Raw genomic sequence first — 18,863 nt, 5'->3', positions numbered from 1 at the left:
TCAAGCCAATTCAGAATATCCACTCTGCAAGTTTATTTGTACATTTTGCTCAAACATTACATTCATTTTGATTTTTAATTTTCCTTAAAATGCTCAAACTTGGAAGGAAAAATGAGATGGCACAGATAGTTAAGAAAATGACATGTAAATGTTAAAATCTGAATTTTATCTCAAATTTGAAAGACCAACAAACAATACAAAAACGTACTGTTGACTGACGAGCTGTGTATTATTAAAGCATCATTAAGAAGTGTTATTAAAAATTAAGAGTCAGTCTCAGAAGAGTTAAAATAATCATGACATCAACAGTCAGTATGACAGGTCCAGATTAATTATTAAATGATTTCTAAATAAAAACAAACAGCATCAAGCTCATGGTGAAAACATGAATGTGAAACTTGCAGAAGTCCTCTGAACTCATGAGGAAAAGTCCCTGAAAAATTGCAGTTTTGTGAATTTCATGTCTTCATTTTCTCTTTTGGGTTCAAGCTTGTCATTTTTTTGATCCAGTAGTCATCAAGGAGAGGCAGTGAAGAGCAGCACTTGCTCTCTCAGCAAATCCTGAACCCAGAACTACACCAGCAGCGATGCTCAGATGAGAACAAGGGTGGTGGTAGGCACATCATGGAGGTCCAGTGCCGTTAGAAACAGCAGCAAGGTAGAGAAGAAGAAGAAGAAGAAGAAGAAGAAGAAGAAGAAGAAGAAGAAGAAGAAGAAGAAGAAGAAGAAGAAGAGGATCACCTGATAAAGACTATAACATTTAAATAAAAAGCCCTCGTGGCATGGAGTCAGTGTGCAGCCTTGTCTGTGTTCTTAAAAACAAGAGTGTTTATGTTCTGGGAAATCTTCATTAACAAACTTCTGGCAGCAAGATCATCCCACAAAATCTGAATACATGATGATATAAGAAGGAACAGAATGTGACAGGATTCATCTTTATCTCATCTTCCTCTTTTTTTGTTGTTGTTAATTTTGTTTTCTTTGTGCCTTTAAAGGACTGAGCAGCTGAAAGAGAAGGAACCTGGGAGAGAAAGTGAAGAGAAACATGGGGCAAAGAGCTGCATGCTTTGAGGACTCTAGCCTCTGTACAAGGACAGTGTGATTTAACCATTAGGCTTCACAAGAACAGACAGATACACATGCAAGCACAAAAACAGACAGTATATTTAAATAGGAAGGTTCAAATAGAAACAGAGTTAAACAGGTCAAACGCATTTAAAAGCCAGGATGTAAAAAAGGGTCTCTCTGTGCTTCATTAGAGTTCACCTGTCGAATAACCTCCAGCAGGCCAAAGAGCTGTCCCCGGTCTTTTGCTTCCATGAACGGGGTGAGACCTTAAAGAGATTTTTAAACAATCAGGAGAATCCTGAAATGTATTCTGTTATGAATGAGGAGCCAGTGAAGGGATAAAAGGGTAGGAATGATGTGATGACATTTCTTCGACTTTGTTAACAACCAGGCAGCAGCATTGAGATTTGCTGTAATATGGTCAAATAAGTGTTTTTGCATGTTTCACTATAGAGCTTCTCTTTTTAATCATTTATTAATGTATAGAAGAAAGGTTTCAAGGCACTTTGAACAATTTTTACAGCAGATCAGATGCTCAAATGATGGGCTTCCTATCTCCAGATAACCTGAATAAATGATTGGTTATTATAATTGATTTTAAGAAATCAAACTAACCTGTTCACATAGACTGTCCAAAGAAAAGTTGAGTGCAGTGACACCAAAAGGGATCAAGTCACCTGCATGCTGAACAGCAGTCGTCATTCTGCTCAAAGTTTGAATGATGGCGCCATCTACTGTTACTCACCCTGAAGTGCAAGACCTGTCTGATGAAATCTCTGGAGCTGTTTCTACATCATATTAGTGTTGTTATTATGGAAACATAATAAAGTACATTTACCTAAAACTGCTTGAGTTAATTTCTAATATGTTGGTATTTGATATATTTTAATTCAAGTTACATTCATACCAAAGATCCACGTCTTATGAAATCTAGTTATTGTAGTTTGTACTGAACTAAACATATTTGTATCATGGTATGAGAATATGAGTGTCAAAGCAAGACAGAGCTTTCTAAAGTGGTGAAACCTTCCTTTTCTCATCTTCTCCACCTTAGCCTCCTTTCCTCCCATGGTCCTTTCAGCTCCACCAGCAGTACTGATTGAGACCATTGTCTGGTTGCATTGTCATGCTGAAGACCTCCCCTGGAAATGGAGCTGTCTGACCAGGTCTACCTCTATCCTCCACTCCAGACCTGGAATTAAGAGCTTGGGTGCTGATCTCCTGTTGTTACTTGCCACTGGCTCTGCCTGCCTGAGAAACTGGATCTGTTGCTCGGTACCGGCCAAATTCTCCTTGGTTACCTCATGCCTCCTAAATTGCTTTCTAGGTTTATACTGAGTGGAAATTTTAATTCAGGACTTTGAATTGAATTAGGCATATCAATCCTGCTTTCCTACTCACTACTTAAGTACTTCAATTATTAAAATAATACTTTACTTGTTTTCTTCTTTTTCCACCCATCATATTTTTAGCTGTTCTTCTGTGTCAAAATATACTCAAACCTCATTTCAAAAAACATTTGTCATGAGTTTTTTTTTTTAAATATAATGCAGTACCTTTGGGAAGAAGCATCAGAATGACTCTGTGCAGGGGGCTTCTGTATGATAAACCTATTCAACTTCCTCAGTACAAATAAAGAACTGAAGAGAGGATTTTTACTACAGCTGTGCCTCCTGACGGGCCAAGAGAGCATCACATCAAGTCTGATCAAACAACTTGCCTGGAGGGTTTAGAGCATTTTGATGAGTAAACATTGGCCACTTAAGGCTTCTGGAAACCTTTCAAGACTATCTGCACTGTTCAAGAAAGTTGAGTTTCTTGTGAAGAGTCACCATATTGAATCCAAACACATGTTAATGTTCTTCTGTGTTACGCTTGAGTCAAAGCAGATTTGGTGCTGTGTTGTCTCATCCTGCTCTCCACTTCATGTTTCCATGTTAAAGCCTGAGTTCGTCCACGGGTCACTGTCCCTGTACAAACAGCTCCATGGTTACAGTCACTTAAGCTGCATCATTTCAGAGGATGTGGTCCACATTCAGCTGTGCTCTGGAGAACAGGTTAAAAAAGCCCTCCTCTATGATCTGGTTTTTACCTCTATAACATATGAGCTGCGTTTTCAACTTGTAGATTCTGAGAAAAGTTACTGCATATCATATTATTAGCCAGAGTACCTGGGGGGGAACCCATGCACGCAAGGAGAACATGCAAACTCCACACAGAAGGCCTCAGTCAGGCATTGAACCAGGAAACTTCTTTCTGTGAGGCAACAACTTCTAACCACTGCACCACCATGCAGAAAATTTACAACCATGACCATTAATATTTCTCATTAAATTTCAGTGGTTTCAGTCAAAGCTTTGGTTTCTTGGCTCCAAAGACCAACCAAACTGGTTTTCTAAATTATACAGCTACTGTGTGACTCGTTTTCCAACATTCCTTTCAATTTTACAGGTTTTTTAGTTTATTTTAAATTCATTCTGGTTTCAATAACTTTTTTATGCTTTTCATAAATTCTTTCTTGACATCTTATCCAGTTATTATTCAAGGCTTGAGTTGTTTAGATGATTGAAAGAATAAGAGAACTTTAAACAACACATCAAAAACAGTAGGAAGGTGTGATTTTTAAAGCCGGGATATTGAATCATTTTCAAAAACATAAGTCAATTTCTCCATCGATAAGAGATTTAAAATGTCCTTTATTACCAGACAATTTCTGATTTACTTTAAACCAAACATGTCTATGTATACTTCTGTTTAAGAATGAGTTTTCGTCAGTGAAAATGCATGTGTTGGTAACTCCATTTCATTTTCCATCGTGACTATTGAGCTTTAAAATAATTACTTTCATTAATCTTATTTATTTATTTTGCTAAATAATAGATCAGCAGAAAAGAAAGGCCTGTGGGAGGAAGTGAAACAACAGCCCAATGAAAATCACTTTCGCATAGCAGGAAGAGGCAACGAGTGAAAATAGCATCAAGTATACAAAAACTAGCAGAAAACACATTTCCGGTTTAAGAATTATGCCTTCAAATTAAAACATCCTCTGTTCTCTTGTGCCATGTGCAATAGTAGACTAAATCTATCAGAATTAATTTAGCAGTGCAATTATATGGAGACACTCAGTCATATAGAGAAGTCATCACTTAACATCCTTAAACTAATGAACTCCAATGAAGAATCGACTTGATGTTTATTATCACTTGTTGTTATTGGTTAATTATTCTCATATTGAATATATCTTTTGTTTTATTTGAAAAGTGTTTTGTTTTACCTAATTCATTTTTATTTGTGTTGCATAGTAAGTTAATTAAACATGTTGCATTTAATTAAAGCCCCAGTGAGGAACTTTTGAGTTGTGTTGATTTTGGAGTGATATCAGTGTATGGATACATGTCATCTTAGGGCTTCCATACAGAGGGTAAAAAATAGTCCCACCAGTGTATTCCTTCAATATCAGACAATATCAGACAGTGGCGTACTCAGGCTGTTTGAGGGGGAGGGGCGAAAAAAAAGAGGCCACACCTTTTAAACCCCCGTACTCACAGTTTAGGTTGAATTTAAATGTATTTATGTATTGGCCATAACAAAATTTTAGCATCTAACACTTAATTACCTGCATTCTGGTGAATATTGTGACCAATTGTGGGGGAAATTGAATTATGAAAAAAGGAAAAACACAATACTGTTCATTTCTATATTATTGATTATCTTACAAAATTACCATAATTAACTACAAGGGCCCTTTTTTTTTTACATTGAGCCCCCTGGAGGGACATCGAGAGGGCACTTTTTATACATAGGGGTATCCAGAGAGCACTTTTTTGAGTTTTTATAAATAGGGGCATCCAGAGAACACTTTTTAATTTTTTACACATAAAAGGGGCAACCAGAAGGCCATTTTTTTTGTTGCATTTTATAAATTTGAGGGGCATCCAGAGGGCACTTCTTTGAGTTTTTATACATTTTAGGGGCATCCGGAGGGCACTTTATTAAGTTTTATACATTTTAGGCACATCCAAAGGGCACTGTTTGAGTTGATATACATTTCATGGGCATGCAGAAGGCACTTTTTTCAGTATATATACATTTTAGGGGCATCCAAAAGGCACTTTTTTTTTTGTTTTATACATCTTAGGGGCAGCCACAGGGCACCTTTTCATTCATTTTCTACTAAAAGAGCACTCGGGAAAGCAATTTTGAATGTTTCATCTACTACAGTAGAGTCAGTCTCTAAATAACCCTACAATTTCCTTACTAAATTGTCTCTATATTATTTGCTGTTTTTTAAAAGCATCCTTGCAGCTTTTATTTTGAAAGATCAACAGCGGAAGTGTTACGTAGACTCTGGCTCGTGCAGCCGTTGGAGGAACTTTCTCTTCGTTCCTTCACAACAAGATGGACTGGACTGAGGACGACACAGTAAGTAGGTTTAATGGACATTTCTCCTGTTTTAAGCGTCTTTAGGCTCCTGGTTCATCTATGGCGGACTTTGATGACTTAGTTGGCTTTATAACACACACATTTCAGCACATTAGCATCGACTAGCTAGCTTTGCAGTGTAATTTTCGCTCGTCCGTTGTAACCTGTCCTCCCTGATCGACTCACCGGATCAACTGTCACTCAGTCTCGGTTACTCTGTTAGCATCAGGGGGCGTGTTAGCATGCTGCTAGTTACCTGTCGTTAAACAGAGCTAGCTAGCTAATCTGTGTTTAACCTGTGAGGTCAGATGAAGCTGTTTTCCCTCACCTTGCTGCATGAAACTGATATGTGTGATTGACACGACGCTGCTCTGTTGATGTTTAACCAATTAAACGCGATGTCCCCTTTCTTTTCTTCATCGTTTAAGTGTCGTCTTCTCTTTCCTGATAGCAGGTTTACAGCTACATGTGTTGACAACCATACAAAGCCAGACAGCGGTTAGCTCTGTACCATATGTTTAATGTTATTATCCATCTGTCAGGATCATAGCAGCAGACTGTCATGTTCAGATTATGACACCCAGACTGACAGTGATAGCATCCAGCAGATTCACCCCAGAGGAAGGAGAGCAGCAGAAAGTGCAACTCATCCCACATCACAATGTTATCCTAGTTATGCACACCCCTTACATTAAAAACCTCATAGACATAAGCCTCCTCCAACCATAATGTAAAATCGATTTAATCCTTTAAAACAACCACAGTAATCACAGTCATCCTCTCAGCTCCTTTGGATGTAGAGGATGAATAAAAAGATCTATTACAGGCATGTTGTTTTATTAACAATGCAATCAATGAGTGGATTAAGTGTTAAATGTGTGAGAAAGCACCAGTGTTTAATCATTATTCATTGTAATGATCAAACCTTTGATTAAACCTCTTAAAGGCTTCATCAAAATTAGTTCTGAACACGTTTTCAGTTAAGTCAACTTATTTCCACACCATTAAATTTGAGCAACAGCATCAATTCATATTATGATACAAGAGATTTCTTTTGTTTTAGCTCATTGATTGCCTTCCTGCAGACTTTGGAATCTGTCAGTCTCTCTGAAGTGACTGAATTGACTTAGAAACAAACTTAGATGAAGTACAAGAGATAAAATCAAAAAGTATGACAAAAATGCTTCAGGGAACTGTCTGAAATGCGAACTCACAGATTCACTGATTCATGCAATTTAGAGCTGTAGTAAAGTTCAGAAGGTTTGGCATTTATAGATAAATAGAGCATTGTTTGTCTGAGGTTTTGGGAGTGGAAATTGATTTCAATATTTGTATTTGCATCTTTCAAGATGTCTCACATGTAAGAGTCAGATATCTAGAAAGCTGGGTTCTTCTTTTTTCCTCTATTGTATTTAAGAAAGTTATTTTAAAACACTTGAAAGCTACATGTCCTCCCTCACTTAAACACTGGAGTAAGGGACTGCGATATTATTTGAAATTGGAGAAATCATCAGCCTTTTAAAAGAACAAAATATATTTCATTTTGAAAACATATGGGGTAAAGTATTACACGCACTTAGTTCATACGTTTGAGTGAAAGTTGTGTAAAATATGATTTGTGATCAAAGATTTTCTGTTATTTCGATCAATTTTTTTTTAACTTTTTAACAGCTAACATTTATTTAAAGAAGAAAAGTTATGAAATTATCGTGAGGAGTGAGTTAATGTCTGTATAAGTCCTTTGTGTTGCTGTTAAGTTAATTGTCCCCTGTGTTTTATTGTTTATTTGTTTTGGTGTCATGTGTATAAGGTTAAATGTGAATTAAAAAAAATTATACAAATAAGAAACAAACGTAGAAGTTGTCCTGTTAAGGCACATGGTAACATATTACAGAGCTGATGTTGTTGGAAACTGTTTAATGTGCCCAGAGATGATGAAGTAATACTACTACTAATATCTTAATGTTTGTAGGTGTGTACTGCTTTAAATGTGAATTATTTCCATTATTATCACCTCTTTTACACCAGGTAGTTTTATATAAATATATATATTCCTGTTTAAATAATAAAAACAGTCTTCCTCATAAGAACAGTAATGATAATATTAATAATACATTTTTTTATTTATATAGCACTTTTCAAAACAGGGTTACAAAGTACTTTATGTCATTTTAATAAATTAAAAGACAATAAAATAAAAAAGTAAGGAAGACGATGAAAATGAATAAAAGAATAAAAAACAACCTGACAGCAAGAAGAAATGATAAAAAGGTTAAGATAAAACAATGTTGGAAGACTAAAAACAACAAAATATGAAAGATTAAAACAATTAAAAGATCATAAATATAAAATTATCAAAGAATAATAAGAATAAAGAGAATAAAAACATCTGAAATAAAACATGCCCAGTTGACACCCCCTGTAAAAGCACATCTATAAAAGTGTGTGAGGATAAAGAGGTGAACAGTAGGATGACTTCAGTGAGTGAGGAAGTGGTTGAAAACAGACACTTGTCCTTTGTTGAACCCTCCAGTAGTTCTGCTGCAGATCAGTGTGTTTGTGGACGCTGTACAGGCTGCAGGAGAAAAAACCATGAGACTAATTTTCTGACTTAATGGTACTTCACATAGAGGCTGAGTTTAGATATCAGATCATTCTCTTGTTTTTTAACTGAATTTAAAGTCTCTCAAGATGTGTATCATGTTTAGGGTGTAGTAGTGTTGCTGGGAGATTTAGGTCACATGTGTCTGTGCTTGGTGCACTGATGTTGCGAGTCTATGCTCACCGTCTTCAGCTCTGATTTGTTTGCATCCCCATGCCTCCAGATATAAAAAAAAAAATCCTCCCCCAAAGGAAATTCATCAGTGTCACGGATCATAAAAACAGCTTTCATCCCTTAAATCCCCGGGAGTCTGACGGTCTGACGTAAATCAGTAAAGCTACCGCTCTCCCACTGTAAGCTCACAACGTTGCATCAAATCTGTGTGTTGTCTTTCTTTGTGTTGCAGGGTCACAGCCACATGCATGACAACTGTCACCACGGACATGCGGCGGGTCATTCTCACAGCCACGGGCCGAGGGCTGCTCACCCCTTCATGGCGGGTTTTCACGGGCAGTTTGGCAGTAACTCGGAGCAGACGATGAACCTCAGCCAGCAGCCCAAGAAACGCTCACACATGGACGACAGCAGCACATGGGACATCGTGAAGGCCTCGCAGTAAGTGATGAGACATTTGAATGTGTAGATCTATTTTTGTGATTGGTGAATACACAGGAAGTCATCATGTTTCCTGTTAACCACAACTTTAACTTTTGAGCATGTGGTGAGTGACACTGTGAGGTTCAACAGAATGAAACACCAGAGCAGGCAGACGATGATACAGGCAGCAAACAGGCCAACAGCTGAGCCTGATCAGACCAGCTTCTTCTGCTCTGTTCAAGTGTGTGTTTGTGTAATAATAATAATAATCATCCCTCAGTGGATAAACTGTTTAACCACAGCAAGTACACAAGGTCAACTTGAGTGTTTGGGACTGTAATCTGTTCTGGATGTTTACAGACACGTTCAGTAATAATGTTCTCATTGTTTACTTTATTAAACGCAGATAAGTTCGGTCAAACTGTCCGCTTATTTTCAACTTGTCTTGGATTGTAGTATTTTATCAGAGCTTTTTTAAACCGTGAATCAACCTAGAAATAAGTTGTTGGATTAACTAAATTAAATGTAATTCGATATTCCTCATGAGATGTATCATAGACTGTATATATAATGGACAGCATCGCTCCGCCTATTCCCATTGTGCGGTTTTGAAGCCAAAATATCCCGTTCCAGAACGCTGCCATCTTGTAAATTTTCCGTCCCCTACCGTCCCGAGGTCCTACGGAGTTTCTGTCTACGGCAGCTGTCAATCAAAGTAAAACCAGATGTAAAACCCTGTTTTTTAACCTCTAATAACTAACAAAAAATAAACTTTTCAGAAAAAAGAGACCTTGAACACAAAACAGTCAAATAATAACTACATATCACCACAGCATACGGATGTGAGAAACATTCGTACGATGTGTATTTATTTTTTAAAGTTTGACCGTAGCCCCATTCAAATTAATGGGAGAGACAGAATTTTTGAACTATACTACAGCCAGCCACTAGGGGGAGCAGTTTTTGTGGCGGGCTCACTTCGAGCCTAGCGAGATGACGTCCATTTTATATACAGTCCATGAGATGTATGCATGAGATGAGATCAGAATCAGAAATACTTTACTTTACTTTACTTTACGCCGTGGTCGGGTTGGCAGAGAGGGGATGTAAACAGCTACCAGCATGACTTGTGAGATCTCCCTGTGCAGATAATATGGTCGGAGGTCCACAGCGCTCTGTGTGCTATCCCGGTCTGCCCGGACAGTCTGGAAACCTTACATCAGTATTTATGATCATACTTTGTGCAACCTTACTGATATCTCGACCGTTATAAAGCCACCCACGTTTCCTCTTTCTCTAAGGTTTCAGGTCGGTCTCTACCTTCCTCTCTGTTTGTTTTCTCCTAAGAGAACTTCTGGCAGTGACAGCACTTGATCAGTGTATTTGCACAAGGTTGCACAAAACCTGAGGAATGCACAGACCCTTCAGAGCTCTGTGTTAAATAAGCCATCAGTAATAAGTAATTTGTTTTTTATCCAGTTTGAAGGAACATGTCAGTGGGCTTTTTGAGATCAGTAAACAGTAGCTGACTGGAGTGTTTCTTGCTTTTACTGCCTGAGCAGTAAGTCGAGGTGCAGCGGAGCAAAGGTCACTTTTGTTGTAGGACTTGAAGTAAAAAAAGAAAAGAATGAAATGAGCCACTCCTCTCTGTCTCTTCATCTCAGCATCTCTCACTGTGGTAGAAACTTTATGACACTATAATTAAACCTCTAGATTTGACTCTTTAATGCTGAGTTAATTGTCTACCACCCTTTATCACAGATCTACTGAGTGCATTAGGTTGCTTGTGATGTCATCATCATTATTCCTGGTGTGTTTCTAAATGTGTGTTTTCCCCTTGTGATTCCTTCAGGTTCGGGATCCTGGAGCGCTGCAAAGAGCTGGTTGAAGCAGGTTATGACGTCAGGCAGCCGGACAAAGAGAACGTCACTCTGCTGCACTGGGCGGCCATCAACAACCGCTCAGAGCTGGTCAAGTAAGACATGCAAATATCAGCTCTGTCTCATTCCTCCTGACTCACAGGAGAGGAATCTTTGTGTAAACATACCAACACTTCACTGCATGAACACAACAGAGTACATGTACAACTTGTAGTCCTTTGTCAGTCAGTATGTCAGTACTTAAGGGGTTTTGTTTTTGCAGTTATGCAAGAACTTGTAGATTCTTTTTTCCTTCTTTAAACTTTGTTATTAGAAGAATTGAAGTTGAATGGATCATTTTTATGAAAGCTTGTACGTAGTTCTGGATGTAAGTTTTAGAGGTTTTCTTGCCCATTTGGTTCTGGTCTCATCTGGAAATAGTTCTTGGATTTTTAAGAAGAAGTTCAGAAGAAATAATTCTTAACAAATGCAAAGTATTCTTCAGGATTGATCTTTGTAAATGATTAATGATCGCTTGCTCGTTAAAAAATCTTAGATTTTACGATGTCAAAAACAATACTAAGTGTGTTTCTTCCCTAAATCATGTGTTTTATCTTTACATAATTAATATAACTGATGGTATTGCAAAGCTACAGAACATATAGAGGAGTAAAGCTGTTCCACATGCTGAATATCAATCTGCGTGGACATATAGTCATAGAGAGTGAGATTCAAACCATGGCATCAGTTTTAAAGATCCAATTAGTCTCTCGCTGAAAGCATATCTTTGCTCAATGTTGCTGCTGTCGGTCGAACATCGTGTTCAAAACAAGCAGCTCTACTGCTGTCAAGTTTCCCCTCAGGCTCTTTATGTATTTCAGAAGAGTCTAAGACGAAGTTCACTGATTTTACAGATTCAAAGAGAACTTCCAGAGAGGAAACTCTGAAAACTGAAGAGAAATACAACAAACCTCAACATCAAATGTTCTGAATGCTGGCACTGATGTTTCTCTGTGTCCCCCCTGCTGTTCTCTCACAGGTATTATATTTCTAAAGGAGCGATCGTTGACCAGCTCGGAGGAGACTTGAACTCTACTCCTCTTCACTGGGCTATAAGGTGACTGAATGAACATTAAGAGGGTTCTGGATCGGGCTTGGTCTGCTTTTTATTTGCAGATTTGGTTCAGTGTTGTTTGATCATAACTCATCAGTAAACTGGAATGATTAAAAAAAACAACTAATCCTCAAAATGATCTGCATTAAGCATTTGACACTCAGTCTAAGAGGTATTTTGTGATATCATTTGATTCTAATCTTCGTTAAAGACAAACTGTTTATCCATGATATTGTCAACACTTGCAGAGGTGCCACCTGACTCATGTTTTACAAGAAGAGAGAAATGTGTCTTTAAACTTTTCTGTAACCCTCCTACGCAAGAAGCAAACCTCTAATGGATTCACAGTTTTCATAATTTGACCTTCAATTCACTCGTGGTTCTCGTAACTGAACCTGATGATCGTCATTTTTAAAAATCAGACACCAGAGGGGCTTCATTTTTTCAGAACCAGAAACGCTGCATTGTGTTAAGATAAGATAAGATACTCCTTTATTCATCGTGCAACGTGGAAATTCACGGAGTTACAGCAGTAAACAAGAAGGTGTACAGTACAAGAATTCCAACAAGAATATATATAGAAAAAAAATGTCCATAAGAGACGACAGCTTGGCCATAATTCTCCTGTCAGCCACCACCTCCACAGGGTCCAGGACTGAGCTGGCCTTCTTCACCAGTTAGTTCAGTCTTGCTCTCCTGTATCCTGTCCGCCCACAGCAGGTGAAATCCTTCCTGTGTGGCGTTCGCGTCCGGTGTTAGCTCTGTTAGCATGATGCTACTCTGCCAGTGTTCCCTCCGGTGCTGGGTTAGCTCGTCCACCTTATCGTAGATAGATGTTGTTGTTGCCCTCTGTACTCTTTTATGTTGACTGGATTTAAAAATGCACTTGGCTACTCCTCCTCAAAGCTGTCTGTGGCTTTTTGTCAATGATGAGGCAGGGCCACCTCCCCATGGTGATCCAGCTGATGAGATACGGAGCGGATCCCTTAGTCGCAGATGGAGAAGGTTACCGAGCCCTCCACCTGGCCGTCCTCTTTCAGCACATGGCCGTAGCTGCTTACCTTATGGCAAAGGGACAGGTTAGACCCCACACTCACTATATTCAACTCTCTCTGACCTTCATTTTTAATGTCCGCTCATAACTTTTATCTTTCTCTTCTTTTATTTCTCTCTGTGTTCCAGGAAGTTGATGGTCCTGACTGCAACGGACAAACGCCACTAATGTTAGCTGCTCAGAAGATTATTGGGTAAGAGATCTTGACTCCTCTACAGATATGTTATAAATGAAACTGGTTTCAACTAAACAAGTCTTGAATATTGTTGATTGTTTTTACTGTTAATAAAGATACTTCTTATAAGAGATGTGCATTCTGTGTGGAGAATAGCTGCCTGCTTCACAGCTTTATTTAATGTTTTGGTAAATTTATTGGAAACAAACTGTTAGTCTCTCAGATTCAAGAACAGAAATGACAAATATTGAATACTATGGAGGATGACATACGAGTCCTGTTTGAAGAACAGTCTGTCCATTAACAAATAAACTGCCTGTGTTGTTCCCCTGTCTCAGGCCTGAGCCCACCAGCTTTCTAATCAAGAATAACGCCTCTGTGAGCGCCGTGGACAAAGTGAACAGGAACACTCCGCTGCACTGCGCCGTGCTGGCAGGAAACGTAGACGCTGCTCACATCCTGCTGGAGGCCGGGGCCAGTGTAGACGCAGAGAACATCAACGTAAGCTTCACAAAAATCCAAAATCAAAGACCTGACAGTTTTAACTTGAGTCTACTTTCACACTATGAGTAATACACGCCATTAGCAACCTTTCCTTTAGCGCTACATGATCTAAGGAAATCTAGATTGTGAGAACATGGATGTTGCTGGACTTCTGTGACTGCCTTGCATCCACATTAAATCTTCTTTGCACTTTGTTGTGATTAAAGTACTTGGATTATTTGTATGACTTTCTCATTGTCTACGTTCCCCTCACTCAAACTGTCACTGATCTTTCTGTTACACCTCTCTGTCTCTATGCTGAAGGATCTCTATACAAAGTTTGACACTCACACAGACAGAAGTGTGTTTTCACACCTACTAAAGCTCTGTGTGCTCACAACTGGGTTGAGCACACATCACAGCTAGTTTGGAGCAAGCCAGTGGTAGTTTCAACTTCTATGAATGTGATGTGTGAGGTTGAAATCTTAAGTTCACACAGCATACACTCTGTAGTAAAGTTCCAGAAATAACACTGTTTTACTACTATTCTAGAAAATCTAAAACATCCTTTTTATAAGTCGTCTGTCCACCATTTTTCAGAAGATTTCACCCTACATTTTAAATTTTTTGGTCACTAGTGATGCGTGTCTTTATTCAGTTTTCACTTCTTGTTCTGCAGGGTCACACTCCCATCGACTTGGCCCACCAGGTGCACAGCCCACTGCTCATCCACATGCTCAACCACGTCAAACAGGAGAGGATCCGCTCCAATACACGCTGCCTACGCATCCTCAACAGATACAGGGTACACACACAAACTCAAGACCACACACATCACTCATCACACCTCAGATTACACACATTAAACTAAAGCTCATAATCTCTCTGACAACATCCTATTTGTGTCTCTCAGGTTTTTCTACAGTTTTTGCTCTGCACTGCCTTTTTCGGATGTATGGGCGCCATTATCGATATGAACTCAGAGTCCTGGTTGCTTAAAGGGATCCTGTTGGCCTGTGTGATAGGTGTGGTCAATCTGGCCTTGAGGTGAGGACACATTTCCACATTTCACTCCGGTGCCTTCATTCTCCATCCAAATATTGTCCATTAAAAAGAAATGTTTGTGTGTAAACAGGAACTTCCCCAGTCTGGAGTTTCAGTCCCTCCTTCCAGCTTCGGCTCTCATGGCCTCAGTCTTCTGGATGATTGTCACTTGGTGCCTCTGGTTCCTCCCTGATATCCTTTTTTTTGGAGGAAACAACGATCTGCAGTCATTAAATGAGAGCTATTGGTGATGTTCTCTGCACATCAGGGTTTGTTTTAAAGAGAGTAATTATTTTTTTCTGGAGGACAGATATTTAAAAGAGAAGAGAGAGGCTCAGAGACCGATTGCCAGGAAGCAAAACAGAGTATAAGGCTTCTCAGCTACCAAAAACTGGTTTATAGAAATTATGGTTTACTGGTATAAACTGGTTTACTAGTAATCTAGTGTTTGGCTTGCTTTACATGAGTTCATATGCCTGTTTTGGATTTAATAAAGAAAGATAATCCTTTATAACTGGGATTTCCTGTAAGAGAAATTCAGTGTGAGACAGTTCCCCCAGGTTTTATCAACATTATTATTACACAAGGAACACAGAAATGTGACTGCTGTGGAAATGCTGCTTGATTTAAACCAGTGCAACCTGTTGGCTACTGCAGCACTTTATTTAGTTTAGCGTTAAGCTTTTCTGTGGTTCAATTTGATGAATGAAACTTTCTTAACCTTTGACCCCACATGGGCCCAGCGCCACCGTTCAGGTCTTGTTTACTCTGAATGCCACTGCTCTGCTCTACTACTACCTCCGCACCTGCAGGACCGACCCGGGATTTGTCAAGGCCACCGAGGAGGAGAAGAAAATGGTAACAGACACAGAGACAGACTCTGAATAATGCAAATGTTTTTTGGCACACCTGAGCTGAGTTTTGTTTCTGCTGTTTTCAGAATGTGTTAGTGTTGGCTGAAGCCGGCTGTCTGGGGCCCAGAATATTCTGCACATCTTGCATGGTGAGGTTTAAACACCAAATCAAAAAGCTTTATAAACATTGTTCAATCAGCACACAGTAATCAGCTGTATTATTTTATTACTTTTTCACAGACAAAGAAACCAATGAGGACAAACCACTGCTTCGCCTGCGACGCCTGCGTGGCCAAGCAGGACCACCACTCCATCTGGACCAACTGCTGCATCGGTACGATACTTTTCAAGTCACATGCTTCCAACAAGGACTAACAAACAAAACAAACGGGTGATTTTGGTGAATGCAAATGTTAAATTTGCATTAAACCACAGACAGTGGTGATACGTGGGTTTGTTATGTATGTGTAAGATTTCTATTTCAATCAAGTAGTCAAAAGAAACATCAACATGAAAAAAGTCCCAGTTTGAGGAGTTTATAGTGAGTCCTGGTTTATGTTTACTGCTAAAGGATGAAAATAACAACAAATTGATGCTGTATAAACCTGAAAATATGTTCAAATGTTCTTTCTTTTAACCCATAAGAGCTCAGATACCAAGTAACTATCAGTTTTGCTGCTATAAAGGCTGATATAAGAGTCTAAAACTTGAGTTTGATATCCATCTGAGGATGTGCATGTAGATTTTTTAGGAGTTGAAAAGTTACAGTTGCATCCAGAGTAGAAGAACCTTATCAAACACTCACGTCTGAGTCTTTAGAGTTAATAAAAGAAAACTTCTGATCAACTACATTTGTCCTCTTCTAGGTGCAAGGAACCATCACTACTTCATCCTCTTCCTGTTCTCCCTCATCATGATGGGCGTCTGGATGTTCTACGGCTGTCTCGTGTGTGAGTGACTCGACAGACGGTGTAATAACATTATCTGACTCAGTTAAAAGTCTCTGCTAGATTCATGACTCTGTGCTGTGTGTTTTTCAGACTGGTCAACTCACTGCGTGCTGCATTACGAAGAGCAAGGTCTGTGGGGTGTGGTCTCTGCCCTGGTAGGCTGCTCCCCCTGGGTGCTCAGTGTCTTTGTGCTGGCCTTCTATCACATCTGCTGGTCTAGCTTAGTCCTGCTGCTGCAGCTGTACCAGGTCAGTGAAGCTCAGACAGCTCTAACAGATCATATTAACAGGGTTTGGAATCAGAAATGAAGGAGAGTTCTGGTTTTGTTTGGACCTGGCCTTATTTTATACACAGCTTTGGTTCTCAATGACTTAACAGGTACTGAGCTTTTTAATATTTTATGGGGCAAAGAATCTTACTCTTTAAGAAAATATCATATCAATATTAGAACTTTACGATAACAATCTGATACAATACGTTTATGTGGGTCTTCTGTGATTGATCACATTGCCAGCTAGATGTAGAGAGACTGAGGTAATCTAGCTTATGGACTCAACACTTTTCTTCTTTGTAGTCATTAAAAAAATACACAAAAACAAGGCTTGGAGCAACCTTTAGAAGAGAGAGAGAATTATCTGCCTTCATAAATTAAAAATGATGTTATTTTTCTATATGAATAAATGATTTTAAGATTTTTGCTGTCCTAAAATTTTACTGTTTTATCCTCAAATTTCCTTTAAAGAGAAAATATATAAAAAAAACTGTGTATAAACACCAGATATAAAATCATAATAACTACTAATTCATAACTTATTTTGGGAAGATCTAGCTCTCAGCATACTTTTCTTTAAGCATTAGAATTTTTTTTTATTTTTTATAATCCATTATCCAACTTCTAAAATCTTAGCTAGTCTGAGAGTTCAGTTTTAAGTGGCTACAGAGTCTAAACCTGTTGAGACAGAGCATTAAATCTCTCTCTGTTTGTTGTCCACTGAGCTGCTGTGTTTATTCACACACACATCGTTTTCTCTGTCCTTGTGGGGACTGATGTTTTTCTTTTGTGTCCGAGCAGATTGCCTTCCTGGGACTGACCACAGCAGAGCGAACCAACCTGACACTTCACCAGAGGAAACTGGGAAAATCTGTCTCCCTAAAACAAAATCCATACAAGTGAGTTTACATCAGTTTAGCGCACTACTTCAACATGTTTTAAACTTTCTTTACCCTGGCATTAAACTGTTTGTTGTTTCATTTGTATTTTTAAAACGCCTTGAATTGTAAACCTTTGTTTTCAGCACTATACTGCTGTGACCCTTATTGTCATTGAGCCATTTTCAAACGACTCAAAAGTTTGAAGAAAAAAGGTTCACTGGCAGTAGCAAATTTAGACCTGGACTACGTTATCCAACACCTGAAGGCGTATAACCTCAAAGGTGTCGGTCTTGATATGTCTCTGATCCTCTCTGTGCAGTTTGGGCGTGGTGAGGAACTTGGTCTCCTTCTTCCAGCTGCGTTGCTGCGGCCTCTTCAAACCAGCCATCATCGACTGGACGCAGCAGTTTCCCCCAGGTCGCGATCAGAGCATGTTTGGACACACTGACTTAGTCTGACCTCCCCTCCACCCCTCGCTCAGGGTCAAGGGTCAGACTCTTAAAAGTGTTCTGGACCAAAAGCACAAAGTGTATTTATTTATTTTTTTTAAAGGGAAGGCTCTTTGTGAAGAGAGGTATCAGAATCAAGGGAAACACAAAAAAGGAATGTGTAGATACTGTTTGAATCGGTTGCTCTTTGTACAGACTGCTGCTGCCTTATACTTGACCAATGTAAGTGAATTAAAAATCACAAATGTTTTAATTTGGGTGAGGTTCATAAACCATGAAAGGCCTGAATTGTAACTGAAGTTTTGAGAAGTTTTATATGAACACAACAAGCCTATTTTTTATCATCTGTTCTGGGAAAAAAAAAGTCTTTGTACATGTACACACTTGGTTTATGACTTTTGTAAGAGCTGCATGTGTTTAATAATGAATGACCACTATATAATACGTCAATAAAGCAATGTTGTGCCTGTCTTTCAAGAAGCTTTTTGTGGACATATAAGGCTCTACATTCAGGGGACAAAGTGATAGAGTAAATATCATTATGGTGAGACTCAAACATGTTGAAGTTGTGCACATTTTTCAACTCAGCAATTATCTTTGAACCCTCAGTCTGTGGTGTTGTAATACAAGCTTATTCATTTGGACTTCTGCAACGAAAAATGTGTGCAGCATGTGCACTCTGCATTTCAGTCACAGGACAAACACTGATTTAAAACAGATCATTATGGATGGAGTCTGTTCCTTTGAAGACTTCCTTTCAGCATCTTTAAGCTCATAGTTCTCGGTTTCATAACTGGTTTACTGCATGGCCAAGTTCACAGATGCCATTAAAGGTTTCGAGCAGTAGGCTGATGTGTTATAAAATCTAAACCCAGCAACCCTGACCTTTAATACTTTGTTTTACGCTGTTCCTTTCCTTAATCTTAAATATTTAAAAATATGTATTATTTTATATTTTATTGAATCTCTGCTTGAATTATTATGTTTTCTGTTCTGCCATTGAAACTAGAAATTGGGAAATAAGGTGATAAACTTTCAGG

General features: G+C 38.7%; 1 protein-coding gene across 2 annotated transcripts; it reads left to right on the top strand.

The window, feature by feature from the left end:
- Window positions 1–5,379: 5,379 nt before the first annotated feature.
- zdhhc13 (zinc finger DHHC-type palmitoyltransferase 13) lies at window positions 5,380–18,294 on the top strand. Of its 2 annotated transcripts, none has more exons than XM_034679721.1 (17): window positions 5,380–5,490; window positions 8,499–8,707; window positions 10,542–10,664; window positions 11,588–11,665; window positions 12,597–12,741; window positions 12,845–12,909; window positions 13,230–13,392; window positions 14,054–14,179; window positions 14,288–14,421; window positions 14,510–14,610; window positions 15,152–15,276; window positions 15,359–15,421; window positions 15,513–15,606; window positions 16,139–16,222; window positions 16,313–16,470; window positions 17,295–17,392; window positions 17,694–18,294. In XM_034679721.1, the coding sequence occupies exons 1-17, from the start codon at window positions 5,467–5,469 to the stop codon at window positions 17,830–17,832; spliced, it is 1,929 nt and encodes a 642-aa protein (XP_034535612.1). In that variant the 5' UTR covers window positions 5,380–5,466; the 3' UTR covers window positions 17,833–18,294. The 2 variants fall into 2 exon arrangements, with proteins under 2 accessions (XP_034535612.1, XP_034535613.1); XM_034679722.1 differs by having other exon boundaries at window positions 5,418–5,494.
- Window positions 18,295–18,863: the final 569 nt, after the last annotated feature.

Source organism: Notolabrus celidotus, chromosome 3 (assembly GCF_009762535.1).
Source record: "Notolabrus celidotus isolate fNotCel1 chromosome 3, fNotCel1.pri, whole genome shotgun sequence".
Taxonomy (NCBI): domain Eukaryota; kingdom Metazoa; phylum Chordata; class Actinopteri; order Labriformes; family Labridae; genus Notolabrus; species Notolabrus celidotus.
The sequence above is the reverse complement of the archived record's forward strand: the minus strand, read 5'-3'. Positions and strand labels throughout refer to the sequence as shown.